General features: G+C 42.9%; 1 protein-coding gene across 1 annotated transcript in view; it reads right to left on the bottom strand.

The window, feature by feature from the left end:
• LOC308291804 (acid-sensing ion channel 1B-like) overlaps positions 1-12926 on the bottom strand; it is a gene marked incomplete at both ends in the record, with an annotated part of 29904 nt that extends 16978 nt beyond the window's left edge. The window contains 2 exons of the mRNA XM_080733936.1: positions 1716-1991; positions 12788-12926. Of these exons, the coding sequence (XP_080590062.1) occupies positions 1716-1991; positions 12788-12926 (415 nt within the window). The remainder of the gene's footprint in view (positions 1-1715; positions 1992-12787) is intronic.
• Positions 12927-15315: the final 2389 nt, after the last annotated feature.

Below are 15315 nucleotides of genomic sequence, written 5' to 3'. Positions count from 1 at the left end.
CTACATTTATTTGAAAACTTTAGTTACTAGTTACTTTACAGAGATACATTATAATATATTATAAAACACATATTATGAACCACTTTAGCCCTATTTTATACATACTGTAGGCTATTTAAAAATAGCCGATCTACAAGCTCACAACATGTCTCATCGTAGATCAGCTATTTTTTACTTGCTATAATCAGCTATAATTTACTTGTAATTGATGGATGAAGTATTGATACTTTTACTTATACATGTAATACATGTGAGTGATTCTAGGTTTTCTGAAAAACTTTTTATACCAAAAATTTCAAAAAGCATTCATGTTTCTGTATATCAGGGGCAACCTTAGGCACTGTGCCAACATTCATGTTTCTGTATATCAGGGGCAACCTTAGGCACTGTGCCAACATGTTTCTGTATATCAGGGGCAACCTTAGGCACGGTGCCAACATGTTTCTGTATATCAGGGGCAACCTTAGGCACGGTGCCAACATGTTTCTGTATATCAGGGGCAACCTTAGGCACTGTGCCAACATTCATGTTTCTGTATATCAGGGGCAACCTTAGGCACTGTGCCAACATTCATGTTTCTGTATATCAGGGGCAACCTTAGGCACGGTGCCAACATGTTTCTGTATATCAGGGGCAACCTTAGGCACTGTGCCAACATTCATGTTTCTGTATATCAGGGGCAACCTTAGGCACTGTGCCAACATTCATGTTTCTGTATATCAGGGGCAACCTTAGGCACGGTGCCAACATTCATGTTTCTGTATATCAGGGGCAACCTTAGGCACGGTGCCAACATTCATGTTTCTGTATATCAGGGGCAACCTTAGGCACTGTGCCAACATTCATGTTTCTGTATATCAGGGGCAACCTTAGGCACGGTGCCAACATTGGCACAGGGAAGTCGCAAGCCAAGAGTGATCTACAAGCTCACAACGGTTGCATCTGCGACGCAACGTGAGCTTGTATGTCTGCAGTTCTCCGGATGTGTTCCACACATAATGCTACAGTTTTATCATTGACCATAACACTAAAATACATATCCTCATTTTCTAGTGTTTTTTTTCCTCACATACCCCCTGCAGTACCCCCTGCAGTATCCCTGCGTACCCCTAGGGGTACACATACCCCCATTTGAGAAACACTGCCCTATAGAATGAAGGTATAAACTATAAAGTCTTACGTTGGTGAGGTCAGTGGTGAACCATCGACCCATTTCCACCCTCCTTCCTTCTCTCTGTCAGTCAAACCCAGCCACACCACCTGGTTCCTCTCAACAACTCTGTTAACAAAGTCCTGGACAGAAGAGATGCTGGTTACTGAAATACACACTGTACAATAGATGTTACCACACACACACACACACACACACACACACACACACACACACACACACACACACACACACACACACACACACACACACACACACACACACACACACACACACACACACAAACCTACCTGTTCGTCTTTGCTGTTGATGATGATCAGGTCTGATTGGTGGTCTGTACAGTATTTTCTGCTCTCCTCCCAGGTTTTCCCCTCAGTAGAGATGTAGTAACATCCTCTACCAAAGGGCTGCCATCCGGATAATTCTAACAACAAAATAAAGGCAGCGTGTGTGTTTTTGTTTAGTTTGTGTCAGTTTCTCATATTAATAATAATTGATGAACAACATGATGTAACAGTGAATAAAACAGTGATGTCTCACTGACCACAGAGCCTCTTCTTCAGCTCAGTGACGTTGTTGTATCTGGACTGTAGTTGGTCCAGGACTTTGGTCAGGTTGTTGTATCTGGACTGAAGATGGTCTTGGTCTTTGGTCAGGTTGTTGTATTTGGACTGAAGATGGTCTTGGTCTTTGGTCAGGTTGTTGTATCTGGACTGAAGATGGTCTTGGTCTTTGGTCAGGTTGTCGTATTTGGACTGAAGATGGTCCAGGGTTTTGGTCAGGTTGGTCAGGTTGTTGATCTCTTTAATCGGTTCAGAAACTGTAAGGAGAATCAAACAAACTGATGAGTTTTATTTACAACTCTGTTCTGAACTGACCTCCTCAAACCATCAAAACCGGGGAAGCACCTGTCATTTTTTATATTAATAGCTTTGGCTATTCAAAATGAGCAGATCTACAAGCTCACAGCACGTAACTCTGTGTTCCGCTGCAAGCTTGACAAGCTCACAGCGGGGCTTGACAAGCTTGACAAGCTCACAGCAGAATTTGTAGTTGCAGATGTACAAGCTCAGCTTGTACATCTGCAACTACAAATTCTGCTGCTACAATTCATATATTTTATGTGGTATCATATTTGCTAATATTGAAAATAAAATTATTTTTTTATCACATAAATAAAATAATGCACTGTAATGAAAGGTGACTTACAGAGAGACATTCTGAGAGCGATGTTGAGCAGAGCTTGAACACCACAAAGCAGTCCAACAACCAGAACAACCAGCTTGTACCGTCCTATGACTGGACACACACACACACACACACACACACACACACACACACACACACACACACACACACACACACACACACACACACACACACACACACACAGTTAGTATTGTTGTTTGGGATTTTTATTTTAGTCATAAAAAAGATAAACCCATTGAGGCAACATGGCATTATGAATGGTTAAGTATCAACGTACAGAAAGTACAGGATATTAACAAAGTTGTAAACTATAGTTGATGTGAGATTGATCAAGACTGAGCAACTGCATGACATATTTATCACCTAAAATGTCTTTTAAAGACAAGCTCAAGCTGTCAGTCTAAACAGGGCTGGGTCGCACACAGTGGCAAGAGTTAGTCTTCTCTTTCTTTATTGTATTTTTACTTTCAAGATTAGTTTTGACTACCCAGCCTTCGTCAGTGTATAGAACTGACGCTGCCTGCTTTGCAGACACAAGCCTTTATATAAATGTTGATGATCTAAACCCCGGTCCACTGCAAGCATTGAGCGTCGCTCAACGGCAACACTGGGAAACGCTACATTGATTAACGGTTTTAATCAATGAAGGGCAACGTCTGACGCTCCGGTGACGGCGTCCAAACTCGAAAATCGCCCCGGGCCACAACATCCAGTCATGTATAAATTATGATTAAATGTAATAGCATTGCATTTAAATGTATATATACCTGTATTGTATATACATGCTTTTCTGCCGTTGGCTATCCATTCACGTCATTCACAAGGGTGACTAGATGTCCCAAAAATCCTAGCATAGTTTTAATGTAATTACAGTGGTCTTCTTACTTTGATAAAATTATGTATGAACACAAAAGGCTGGGAAACAACTCCTTTCTCATTTCTTCCTCCTAAAACAGGTCAGCAGTGAGTGACTGAGTCTGAACACTAAAGACAGACTTTTATACATTATCATGGAGACCAAAGATAGCCAATCCACAAGCTCACACTCAGTCACAAAACAGCATGTCCTGACTCATGCACGCGACGTGTTATGAGCTTGTAGATCTGCTACTTTTCTCCGGCACTTTACACAGCATAAATTATTATAAATTAGGCATACAGTTGATGATGCTATCCTCATCTGATCTTTGATTGAAATATCAACAAATTCACGTTCAGTGGAGCCTGTCAGACGTCAACGTGACGGCGTCAATGACGCCGTCAAGACTCAGAGCAACGCGGCACCGCCAGTGGAGCCCTGGGGTAAGACGATATGACATGAGAGAAGTCAGAGCGCGGTGGGAACACCTCTGCTGGCTTGCTACGTCTAGAGATGTGGGCAGACGTACGCTAGACCACTGTTTCCCAAATACTGGATAGGCTAATATTTTTACCCAGTATTTTTATGGGTAAATATCCATTTATTTTAGTTCCCTACATTTTGCTTTAAATTACTATTTCAAAACATAAAAAAAAAAGAATAATGCTAACTTTTTTCATTAATTACAAACAAATTCAATGATTTTTTAAGAAAGAATTTCACAGATAAATACAAAGAAATTCCATACATTTGAAGAAGGAATAGCTTAAGAATAGTGACAATAGCAGATCTGCAAGCTTGTAGATCTGCTTTTTTCACTAGCTTGGGTCCTGGGGCAGACATAACATGTCTCTTTTGGGTCCCATGCAAGGTAAAAGTTTAGGGAACCACTGCGCTAGCCGAGACCACATAACCCAGTACGCAAATAGAGCCATCTTGGATATGGCGCAATGCATTCCGGGTATTCGCAAAGGTCTCTGGGATTGTTTGGGTCCATGCGCATCCAACGTTAGGGGCGCATCTCAGAGCCGCAATTGGGTTTGATGATAGTCTTGGAGGATGACGGACGCAGATGACCAATATAGTAATTTAAATGTTCCTCATCTAAGACGCTATCTATTAGACCGTGACATTGTTGTGTCAAATGCATTAAAGAAGGATTTAGTTGCCTGTTGCCGTGCAGCATGTATTTTAAATCTGCAACCACCAAAACAATACGCTACAGATTACAGAAATAGAGGACCAGAGGAGGTCCAAACTAATTTTAGATGGGGGTATAATTTGTCTTCCCGACCCCGAAACGGCTGGGAAGACGTCATGCTATCCACAGTTGTTACAAAGTGCTATAGAAGTAAGTCTAATAGTCCGTTATTGTCTCCAGGTTGGCAGAGGTAGCGCCCAGGATTACATTAGATAATATAATTAATTGACACCGAACATGGGTTACAACATCGTGGGATAAAAACAAACAAACAAATAAATATTAAGTCTATTAATAAGAATCAAATCACGTTTGCTGCAATAAATAGGCATATATGCCATTGACTGTTAAAATATTGAATTGGCTCTTAATTATAAAGGCCACCGGCTATGTGGCCGTCTGGCCAAATGCTGTTATTAGGCTATTTTATAATTTAAGCCTATTATTGTTATTATTATTATTATTTCGATAAAGTAGAACAACCATTAAAAATTCATAATCATTTAAAGTTTGTATCGTGCTCGGACTCTCTGTCCTGACAGCTTGCTGCTGTTATAGATCAGCCTATTTGTCGTACGATGGTGTTGCGCGCTGAAAATATCAGAGCTACAGGCTCACAACACGTCTCAACTCGCCAGGTTGAGAGCTTGTATATCTGCCATGTAGATATGCAGAAACACCGTCGTACGGCGAAGGCTCGAAGCACATTTTCTCCAATTTATCAGCGCGGTGTACGGGACTTCTTGGTTCGCTTGGAGTCGGGGTTTAGGTTTACTGTTATGACAAACAGAACCGGGCGTGATCTGAACCGGACCCGGTTGAGGATAATAAAACAGGGATACAAACTTCTATGGGTCGTGGAATCAGTGCCACTTGGATACGAGCAAGAACAGTGACTGTCTGATCACAGCAATGGATGGATTAAGTGCCAAGAAAAGTGGTGAAAGAAAGTTGGTGACAATGCAGGCAAGTTGCTTGCGCCATCATGACATAACATTAACAAAACAAAACATGTTTGCATATTAAGGTTGAATGAGATGTAAAAGCCCAAATCATATGAATTGGTAGGCTACTGTGCGACCGCATCGCGCAAGCAGTTCCCTTGCGCCCACTTTATTCATTTTATTTTTTGGCAAGCCCTCTGAGTCTGCACGAGTAGATTAATAACCCTAATATAGACATTATTTTGTTAATTATAAAAACAGTAACAGATTGCATCTGTGATAAAGTGGAAGAAGTGCAGCGCTATAATAACATAAAACAGTTTAATAATCGGCACGTAGAGAGCAAAGACGCGTACACTCAAAGCATATCCCAAGCAGCTGAGACGCTCATGGACCCATTTACTCCCAGATAGCTTTGCGTTTACCCCCAATGCAACGCGAAATATCTAAGATGGCGGTATTTGCGAACTGGGTTATGGTCTCTAGTCTAGGCTATGGTGTCAGTGTGGTGTGGTTGACTAACAGAGGAGGAGGGGTGAAGGTTGGTTGTCATGACTACGTGGCTCAGTGCCAGCGGGGCACACAGATAGCATCAGAACAGACATTCCTGTGCACTTATGATAGGTCAGTATAGCCTATGCCAGTGTTCCTCAACCACTGGTCCTGGGGACCTTTGGTGTGCCCCTGAGAAGGGTCAAGTGTGCCCCTTGAAACTGCTTGAAAGCCAGTATTGTATTTATCATTTTAAAAATTATTTAAACTAGTGAAAACAGCCAATCTACAAGCACACAACGCCTCACGGTGCGAGGCGTTGTGTGCTTGTAGATCTGCTGTTTTCACTACTGTTGTGCGACAGCCTTGTATGATGAAGCAGGGCTTTACTTTGCGAAGAAACGTACAAATGTGAAACTTGGAGATACAAGGTTTCTTCCCGACAGTGATATTTACAGCCCCGTATTATGTTGGTGTGCCCATGGATTCTTGGGACATGAAAAGTTGTGCCCATGCAGAAAAAAGGTTGAGAAACACTGGCCTATGGGATGATAACAGAGCCTCCTGATAGGTCAGTATAGCCTATGGGATGAAAACAGACTTCTTAAACATCTAATTTATGTTTCTTGGATTTTTCATTTATTTATTTTATTAATGAATTGACTTAGTAATAACAATTCAAAACAAAATGTAGGAAGCCCAAAATCAAGGGACCCATTGAAATGTGTGCGTGACCCACAAATGGGTCCCGACCCAGTGTTTGGGAACCTATGCTATAAAGCACTTCAGTAATTGTACTGAGGCGCTAAATAGCACCTCAACCACCCCAAAGAACCACTGAAGAACCCTGAGGTGCTATATAGCACCACCATTTGACAAGGTGCTATGTAGTACTTTTAAATATTGGTGCTTTATAGCACCTTTAAATATTGGTGCTATATAGCACATATTGGTACTATATAGCAGGGGTTTTCAAAGTGGGTGACGGGGCGGCACTTCAGGGGTGCCGCGAGATCATTGATAATATTTGGAATTTATTCGGACACTTGAAAAAATATTTATATATTTAGTATAATTTTAAACTTGAAGTACAAAGTTATTTTCAGTCAGTTCTAACCAAAATGGCTGTTATCTCAACGTTTTCCTCACAACATAATCACTAAACTATCATCACTGTCGGGCAGAAACCTTGTATCTCCTCGATCTACAAGGTGCTTGTAGATCTGCTGTTTTCACTAGTTTAGTACATTTTATAGATATGTATGTCCAAAACGAACGGTTTTGGACATACAAGGTTTCCACCCGACAACGAGGATATGCTATACATATAAGGTGCTGGGAGTGAAAATTATAATGTAGGGGTGCCTCAGATTAAAAGAAATATTCATGGGGTGCCCTGAGACAAAAATGTTTGGGAGCCCCTGCTATATAGCACATATTGGTGCTATATAGCACATATTGCTGCTATATAGCACATATTGCTGCTATATTATTGGTGCTATATAGCACATATTGCTGCTATATAGCACATATTAATAATACTCATTAAGTACATTCATTCCCAAGACCCCAGGGGTAATTCCCTTTTTCTCTCTCATTTGCAAATGGGTGGGTGACGTGACGTAGGGTTTTCGCTGTCCTCAGTGTCAAACATGTATAAATAAAAAATATATTTGTCAAAAACCTTCTGAATATTGTGCAGGACATTAAGCTTTATGTGAACTTACTCAAGATTAAAACATTTCATTCCTCATTCAGAATTCTCAACCAAACATGGCAAAACTCATATGGTGTGACTGTCCCGACCTTGTTTCTCAAAGTGGGAACTTGAATAAAACTAAGAAAAATAATTGCTAAAATTCATTTAAAAATGAATTTAGGCTCACAAAAATGTCTATTTGTGAGCCTATATCTTTTCAAAGTCAAAGCATAATGTTTTCAGTCATTTCTGATCAAAAAGATTTTGTCCCCCAAACCAAAATCATTTGGTGTGACACTAGTTTGGAAAAATTAAACAGGCAATTATTTGGACACCTATTCGCTAGAGAGGTCCTTCTTCTGTAAGGCTATTCAGCACTCCCAGCACAACTGCAAGACAGGTGTCTGAGGTGAGTTATGATTTTAACATTTTCATTAAATGCCATCTTGTTGAAACTTTGACAAGTGTGGCACTTCTGGATGTCTGTTGGTGTGACACCTTTTCATTAAAAAAAGCTTAAGGTATTTGAAGTTTTGGTCATAATTCCATGTAGATCTAGGTTGCTTTGTTATAGCTAGCATGTTGTTAACATGCTAATGTGTACATAGTAGCCTCAAGGTAAACCTAAATGGAGAAAACGTAATATGGTGTGACACGTCATCATAATGGTGTGACATGTCTGCTTGTCACGCCATATGACTTGATTGTCACACCATATGATATATACTGTATTTTCCTACAGATATAACAATAAATATCAAAGTCCCATGTTTCTTTTGTCCATTTAAACATTTGTTTTAAACATTTTTACATAAAATTTAATTTAGATTCATTCAGTGATACTTCAAATTCATCAGACAGAGCAGAAACCCCTTCACAGAAACCTTAACATATTGTTTCAATCTAAACAATATTTTCTCTTCGTCTTAAACTATACATTCCATTGTCATCGATTCATTCCTTTTCATTCCATTGTCATCGATTCATTCCTTTTCTTCCTTAACTAAGTGGTGGCCCATCTGCGGAACTGCCCCCTTCCCAGCTCAGCTGCAGGCCCAAAACAGCTTCCGGAGCTCAGTGAGTATATGCTTGGCAAACTTGAGCACCTGCTAGTAATTACATTTTACTACTAAGAACAATCTACCTGACAAATAAATTACATTTAAATGTCTCCTCCTGAAGGTCTTCTACTCAGGTGCTGGACACAAGTGCATCTATTGGAGAGGCCCAAGCTGAGGATTCAGACACCTCTTCAGATGAATACACACAAGGACAGTTGGTCATAATCAAATATGAGGGAAAGCCATGTGTGGGGCAGATTGTTACCATTAATAAGGAGGGGCTAGAGATAAACTGCATGAATCAAATTGGAAAAATTAAAAATGGTTTTGTCTGGCCAAAGGGGCGAGACTGCATTTTCTACGAAGAGCAGGAAGTTGTCTGTGGCATAGCAGAACCGCAACAAGGCAGCCGGTTTGCTACCCTCACCAAATATGACTGGCTGATGTACAATACAGTCTACTCTAAATGTCTTGTCTTGTCTTGTCTTGTCTTGTCTTGTCTAATCTAATCTAATGCTTTTGTACTTTCACTCACTGGACTGGACAGTGTTAAGGTAGGACCCGAGACAAAAATAGCGAAAATAGCTGATCTACAAGCTCTCAACGTGTCGTGCTGCGAGAGCTTGTAGATCACACGCTATTTTCGGAGTTGCGCAACCCAGCACTCTTTAGCTAGTGGAGATGTGGTGTAATGTCATGATTCCTAAATACATTTTTTCAATACAAAATGCTGTGTTCAAGTTCAGGAGACTTCGGAAAAAACCAATTCACCTGAATGCTGAGTTCTGTTTCCACTAATTGGTGTTAATAAGATGTTGCCTTGGCTCCCAGTGTGGCTATGCACCTTATTGTCTCTTTAAGATCCTTCTGCCGTGGGCCGGCAGAAGACTTAGTTGTGCGTAGCATTCCTGTGCACATCCTCATCATCCCTCTACTACAATTCTTTGTTATCCCATGTTAAAGCCCCACAATAATATCCTGTTCCGAAATATTAAGGCCATGTTATTTAATGTTAAAGCAATTTTACTGTTGCTGTTTTTCCTGGGTAATTGTTTAATCAATCAGTAAAGTTCAGTACTCACTAATAGGTAGGTTAAAACACAATTTGCTTTGACACATGAAGATATAATCATACGGTGTGACACTAAATCATTTGGTGTGACATTCCAAATAGTGAAAAATCATACCTTTATTAATGATGAAACCAAAAAAGATTTTATGGATTACATAGAAAATAGTATCAGGAAGAGTCACAAATATTTGTGTAATTTTAGAGAAAGTTTTGTCAGAATAAATTTAAAATATGTTGAAAGATCGACAACATGGGCCTCACACAGAGTGTTGATTATGAGAAAAAAAAAATACAGATTTAATTAATTTTCACAAAACTATAGTGGATCACAGGTTAGTTATGATAAAGGACTTTGATAAAGTGAGTAACTTAAGAAAGGTGTACTCCATTTTCATTTTATGAACAATTATTGTCATGTCACACCATATGACGATTTTAGGCACAAGTACAACAAACTGCTGAATAAAGTCTGATTCCAATAAAATATCTAAAAACAAAATGTGTTTCCATAAAGTTGAGAGTGAGTAGAACAAAAGTAAATCATTTTTATGCCTGCTATTTAAAGTTTTTTTAAAAACACATTTTTGGGGGCTTCACGTCCCTGACTCAAATCCAGTGGGTCTTTAACAACCAAAATACCCATACCAGGCATGCATGTACCCAAGATCATGACATCAAGCTCCACATATCCTAGATAAGGAATTTCCAGAATCCATTTGCAGCTTTAAGACCCAACCATTCACAGTTTTGAAGGCTACCGTCTCTCAATGAAGCAAAATGTGCATTAAAATAACTCTCTGTAATAGTCGTTACCATAGACCCAGTATCAATTAATGACTGGACTGAGACCCCACCCATGGAAACCTCCATATTATGACAGGTACCGATAAGGCGTTTAAGTTTACTTACATTTGGCATGTTACTTGAAAGAGAGCCCAGGAGCCCATCTCCCAGTGTGTGGCTCTGCACACTGGGGGGCTCTAGTTTCCCCACTGTTCGGTTGGCCTAGGTTTAGGGCTCTGCACACTGGGGGGCTCTAGTTTCCCCACTGTTCGGTTGGCCTAGGTGCAGGGCTCTGCACACTGGGGGGCTCTAGTTTCCCCACTGTTCGGTTGGCCTAGGTGCAGGGCTCTGCACACTGGGGGGCTCTAGTTTCCCCACTGTTCGGTTTGCCTAGGTTTAGGGCTCTGCACACTGGGGGGCTCTAGTTTCCCCACTGTTCGGTTGGCCTAGGTGCAGGGCTCTGCACACTGGGGGGCTCTAGTTTCCCCACTGTTCGGTTGGCCTAGGTGCAGGGCTCTGCACACTGGGGGGCTCTAGTTTCCCCACTGTTCGGTTGGCCTAGGTGCAGGGCTCTGCACACTGGGGGGCTCTAGTTTCCCCACTGTTCGGTTGGCCTCGGTGCAGGGCTCTGCACACTGGGAGGCTCTAGTTTCCCCACTGTTCGGTTGGCCTAGGTGCAGGGCTCTGCACACTGGGGGGCTCTAGTTTCCCCACTGTTCGGTTGGCCTAGGTGCAGGGCTCTGCAGTGCACACTGGGAGGCTCTAGTTTCCCCACTGTTCGGTTGGCCTCGGTGCAGGGCTCTGCACACTGGGGGGCTCTAGTTTCCCCACTGTTCGGTTGGCCTAGGTGCAGGGCTCTGCACACTGGGGGGCTCTAGTTTCCCCACTGTTCGGTTGGCCTAGGTGCAGGGCTCTGCACACTGGGGGGCTCTAGTTTCCCCACTGTTCGGTTGGCCTAGGTGCAGGGCTCTGCACACTGGGGGGCTCTAGTTTCCCCACTGTTCGGTTGGCCTCGGTGCAGGGCTCTGCACACTGGGAGGCTCTAGTTTCCCCACTGTTCGGTTGGCCTAGGTGCAGGGCTCTGCACACTGGGGGGCTCTAGTTTCCCCACTGTTCGGTTGGCCTAGGTGCAGGGCTCTGCAGTGCACACTGGGAGGCTCTAGTTTCCCCACTGTTCGGTTGGCCTCGGTGCAGGGCTCTGCACACTGGGGGGCTCTAGTTTCCCCACTGTTCGGTTGGCCTAGGTGCAGGGCTCTGCACACTGGGGGGCTCTAGTTTCCCCACTGTTCGGTTGGCCTAGGTGCAGGGCTCTGCACACTGGGGGGCTCTAGTTTCCCCACTGTTCGGTTGGCCTCGGTGCAGGGCTCTGCACACTGGGGGGCTCTAGTTTCCCCACTGTTCGGTTGGCCTAGGTGCAGGGCTCTGCACACTGGGGGGCTCTAGTTTCCCCACTGTTCGGTTGGCCTCGGTGCAGGGACAACAGCCGGACAATAACGAGCAATATGGCCTGGAGCATTACACCTTATACAAATAGGCTGACCATCTGCAGTTCTTCTAAATCGAGGGGCCCGGCTAGTTGATCTGTCAACATTAGACATGGTCCTTGATGACACCAATGCTTTTGTTATCGTGTCTAGCAGACTTTGTTGTGCCGCAATCAATGCTTTAAGCTCGTATAATTCAGAGTGTTCCCCCCTTGCTGTTTCACATACAACTCCAACTTTGGCTTCACTAGACACAGGTAGTTGTTTAAGCCTGGATTTAAATGAAGGGCCATCACCCTCGGTTACCCACTGCATGGCCTCTTTACGCACATCCAGTAATGACCAGTCTACATGTTGACGTACCAACCCTTTTAGTTCACGGCTCAATATGCAGTCCCGGACCCCTTCACAAAATTGGTCTCGAAGCACCACCTTGGGGTTAGAAACAGCATTCACATTACTCTTGGTCACTTGGTCCATGAGAATCATTAAGGCATGTGAATACTCTAAAAGAGACTCCCCCTCAACTTGTTTACGGTTAAAAAAAAATCTTTGCAAAGAGATATGAGAATAAGATGAACCATACAATTCTCTCAAAACATAAAAAATCTGATCAGCATCGTCACGCACCACAGAGGATTGATATTTGATCTCAATACGTGCCTCACCATCTAACTGGTTAAACACAAAGAGGGCCTTTTCTTTTCCAGTTAATCGTTTAGTTTGAGCATGGTTTTCAACCTCTTCTATCCACTCTTCTATGGGAAGGGAATCAGCACTGTCCAAGTTGCCATAAAACTTGTGGCACTTACGGTCCTGCTGAAGGTACACAACCCTTTCTGGCACCACAGGGTTTGATGCTGGCAGCTCTGATGAGGCCGACGCACTGCCTGCCCGCACCTCCTGGAGTTGACTGACTTGGACCTCCAACTCCTCCACACGTTCCTCCATTTCCAAAGCCTGTGGATAATCTTCAGCAGAAGAGATTTGAAAGGCCCCCTAAATCCTCCTGGCTGGGGTGGTAGCCCACCGCTGCCCCCTACTGTCCCTTTTACAAACAAAAAAACTAAAAAAAAAACTAAATCTGGCTACTTCCCAATTCTATTGCTCTCCAAACCAATCAAGCACCGTCTTGCCAGACAACGCCAAATGTAACAGTGTGAATAGACAACGCCACCCTTTAGTTGGCTCGAGTTAAAGGGAACTCAAATCAATGCATATAACCCGTCAACACTTAAAGGTTTCCCCATCAGGGTGTCAAATGAATGACAAATAAACTGTGTATAAAATAATAGTACAATGGTACTGATCTTTATTTATACAAAAAGGTTTTAAGAGAGCATTAGAAAGGTAACTGAGTCCTATTAAAATAGCATTTAGTAGGGAACAATATCTTGACTGTGGGAACCTGGGCGGTCCAGCGGACCCATAAGCATTGGACAAAATCAGTAGTATACAGCAAGTGGAACAGGCTAGATGTGATTTACCATAGTAATTAAATATTAATCTGGGGACCCCCCAAAATATTTTGGTGACCCCCCCCCCCCCCCCCAGCTGATTAAAAAAAAGAAAAAAAGTGTTGTGCGTCGTTCATTTCTCTAAAAGTTCACCCGAAAGTGCGTCTCTTCCGGGACTCGGGTTAGGTCACGTGACAACACATGCAGTTACCACCAAAGCCTCCTGATAGGCCAGTATGAACCTACTGGACCAAAGCCTACACACAAAAAAAATATATAAAAAAAACATGGGGATGCTTTTTTGATAATGTTTTGAAATAATAACAATTCAAAACAAAATGTAGGAAGCCCAAAATCAAGGGACCCATTAACGCTTCCAGTGCCAGCCCCTAGATGGCGCCGTTAGAATGCCAGACTTTCTCCCATAGGGAACTGCATTAGCATCCGGGGGCTCACGTTGCAGTGACGCGCGTGCTCACGGTCGTGCACGTCATGGAAAGGTCCCGGATGATAATGCTACAGAATAGCTATTCGCATTTTGTCATTTTAAAGATCATTTTTCGGCGATTTCGCCGTAAATAAACCTCGGCGCGCATCCCTAAAAACACAATCCAGAGATATGGCCCTTCAAAGATGTGGTGTTTCATTGGATTCGGCGGCGATTCGTGGCGCCGTTCGCGGCTAACGGCCGGCATTGGCGGCCCCCAGATTTGGAACACTGGATTTTAAATTTAGGCTCAGGCTTCAGAAGGCATCGGATCATTTTATTCATTTCATTAAAAAAGCCGAACATGTTCGGGATAGGCACACTGGACTACGTTCCGGAAGCGGCGCTGAACATTCGGTGAACATTGGGGGGCTCAAAAATGTATTTTAAACCATTTTTAATGGAATATATCGTCGGACCATGTAAAATGGCTAGCTGGCTAGCGTAGGACAAGCCAGGACCACCCACGGCTCTACAAGCAGCTCAGGGTAAGTAAAATAATAAAAAAAAAGTTGTATTGGACTGAAATAAAGCCGAACATGTTCGGGATAGGCACTGTATGTGTTAAAATGTGTGCGTGACCCACAAATGGGTCCCAACCCAGTTTTTGGTAACTTATGCTATAAAGCACTTCAGTAATTGTACTGAGGCGCTAAATAGCACCTCAACCACCCCAAAGAACCACTGAAGAACCCTGAGGTGCTATATAATAATAAATAATAATAATAACTTGCATTTATATAGCGCCTTTCATAAACCCAAGGCGCTTTACAAAACTCTATACAAACAACAAAACAAAACTAAGTGCCATAAGCCTGAGTGAATAGGTGTCTTTTCAATGCAGCCTTAAAAGAGTCCAGTGTTGGAGCATGGCGAATCTCCAATGGTAGAGTGTTCCACAGGGTGGGGGCTGCCACACTGAAGGCTCTGTCGCCTAAGGTTCGCTTCTTTGCATTGGGAACAGAGAGGAGGTCCAAGTCTGCAGACCGCAGAGTCCGTGATAGAGTAGGTTTATCATGGAGGAGGTCTGAGAGATATTGTGGAGCCAGGGCGTTTTGACACTTGTAGGTGAGAAGGAGGAGTTTGTAGTTGATGCGATATTTAACAGGAAGCCAGTGCAGTTGTTTACGGGTGGGGGTGATGTGCTGCCAGGGCTTGGTGCGGGTGAGAACTCTGGCAGCTGAATTTTGGACATACTGGAGCCTATCCAGGTACTTGTTTGGGACCCCGAACAGGACTCCGTTGCAGTAGTCCAAACGAGATGTCACAAAGGCATGAATGAGGGTCTCTGCCACGGAATCAGAGAGTAATGGACGGAGCCTGGAGATGTTCTTGAGGTGGTAAAAGGCCGATTTGGTTATGGACTTGATGTGTGACTGATATATATATGTGCTAT

The sequence above is a fragment of the Nannobrachium achirus genome, assembly GCF_963921795.1.
Source record: "Nannobrachium achirus genome assembly, chromosome: 9".
Classification (NCBI taxonomy): domain Eukaryota; kingdom Metazoa; phylum Chordata; class Actinopteri; order Myctophiformes; family Myctophidae; genus Nannobrachium; species Nannobrachium achirus.
Note: the sequence above shows the minus strand (reverse complement) of the source record. Positions and strands in the feature narration are given on the sequence as shown.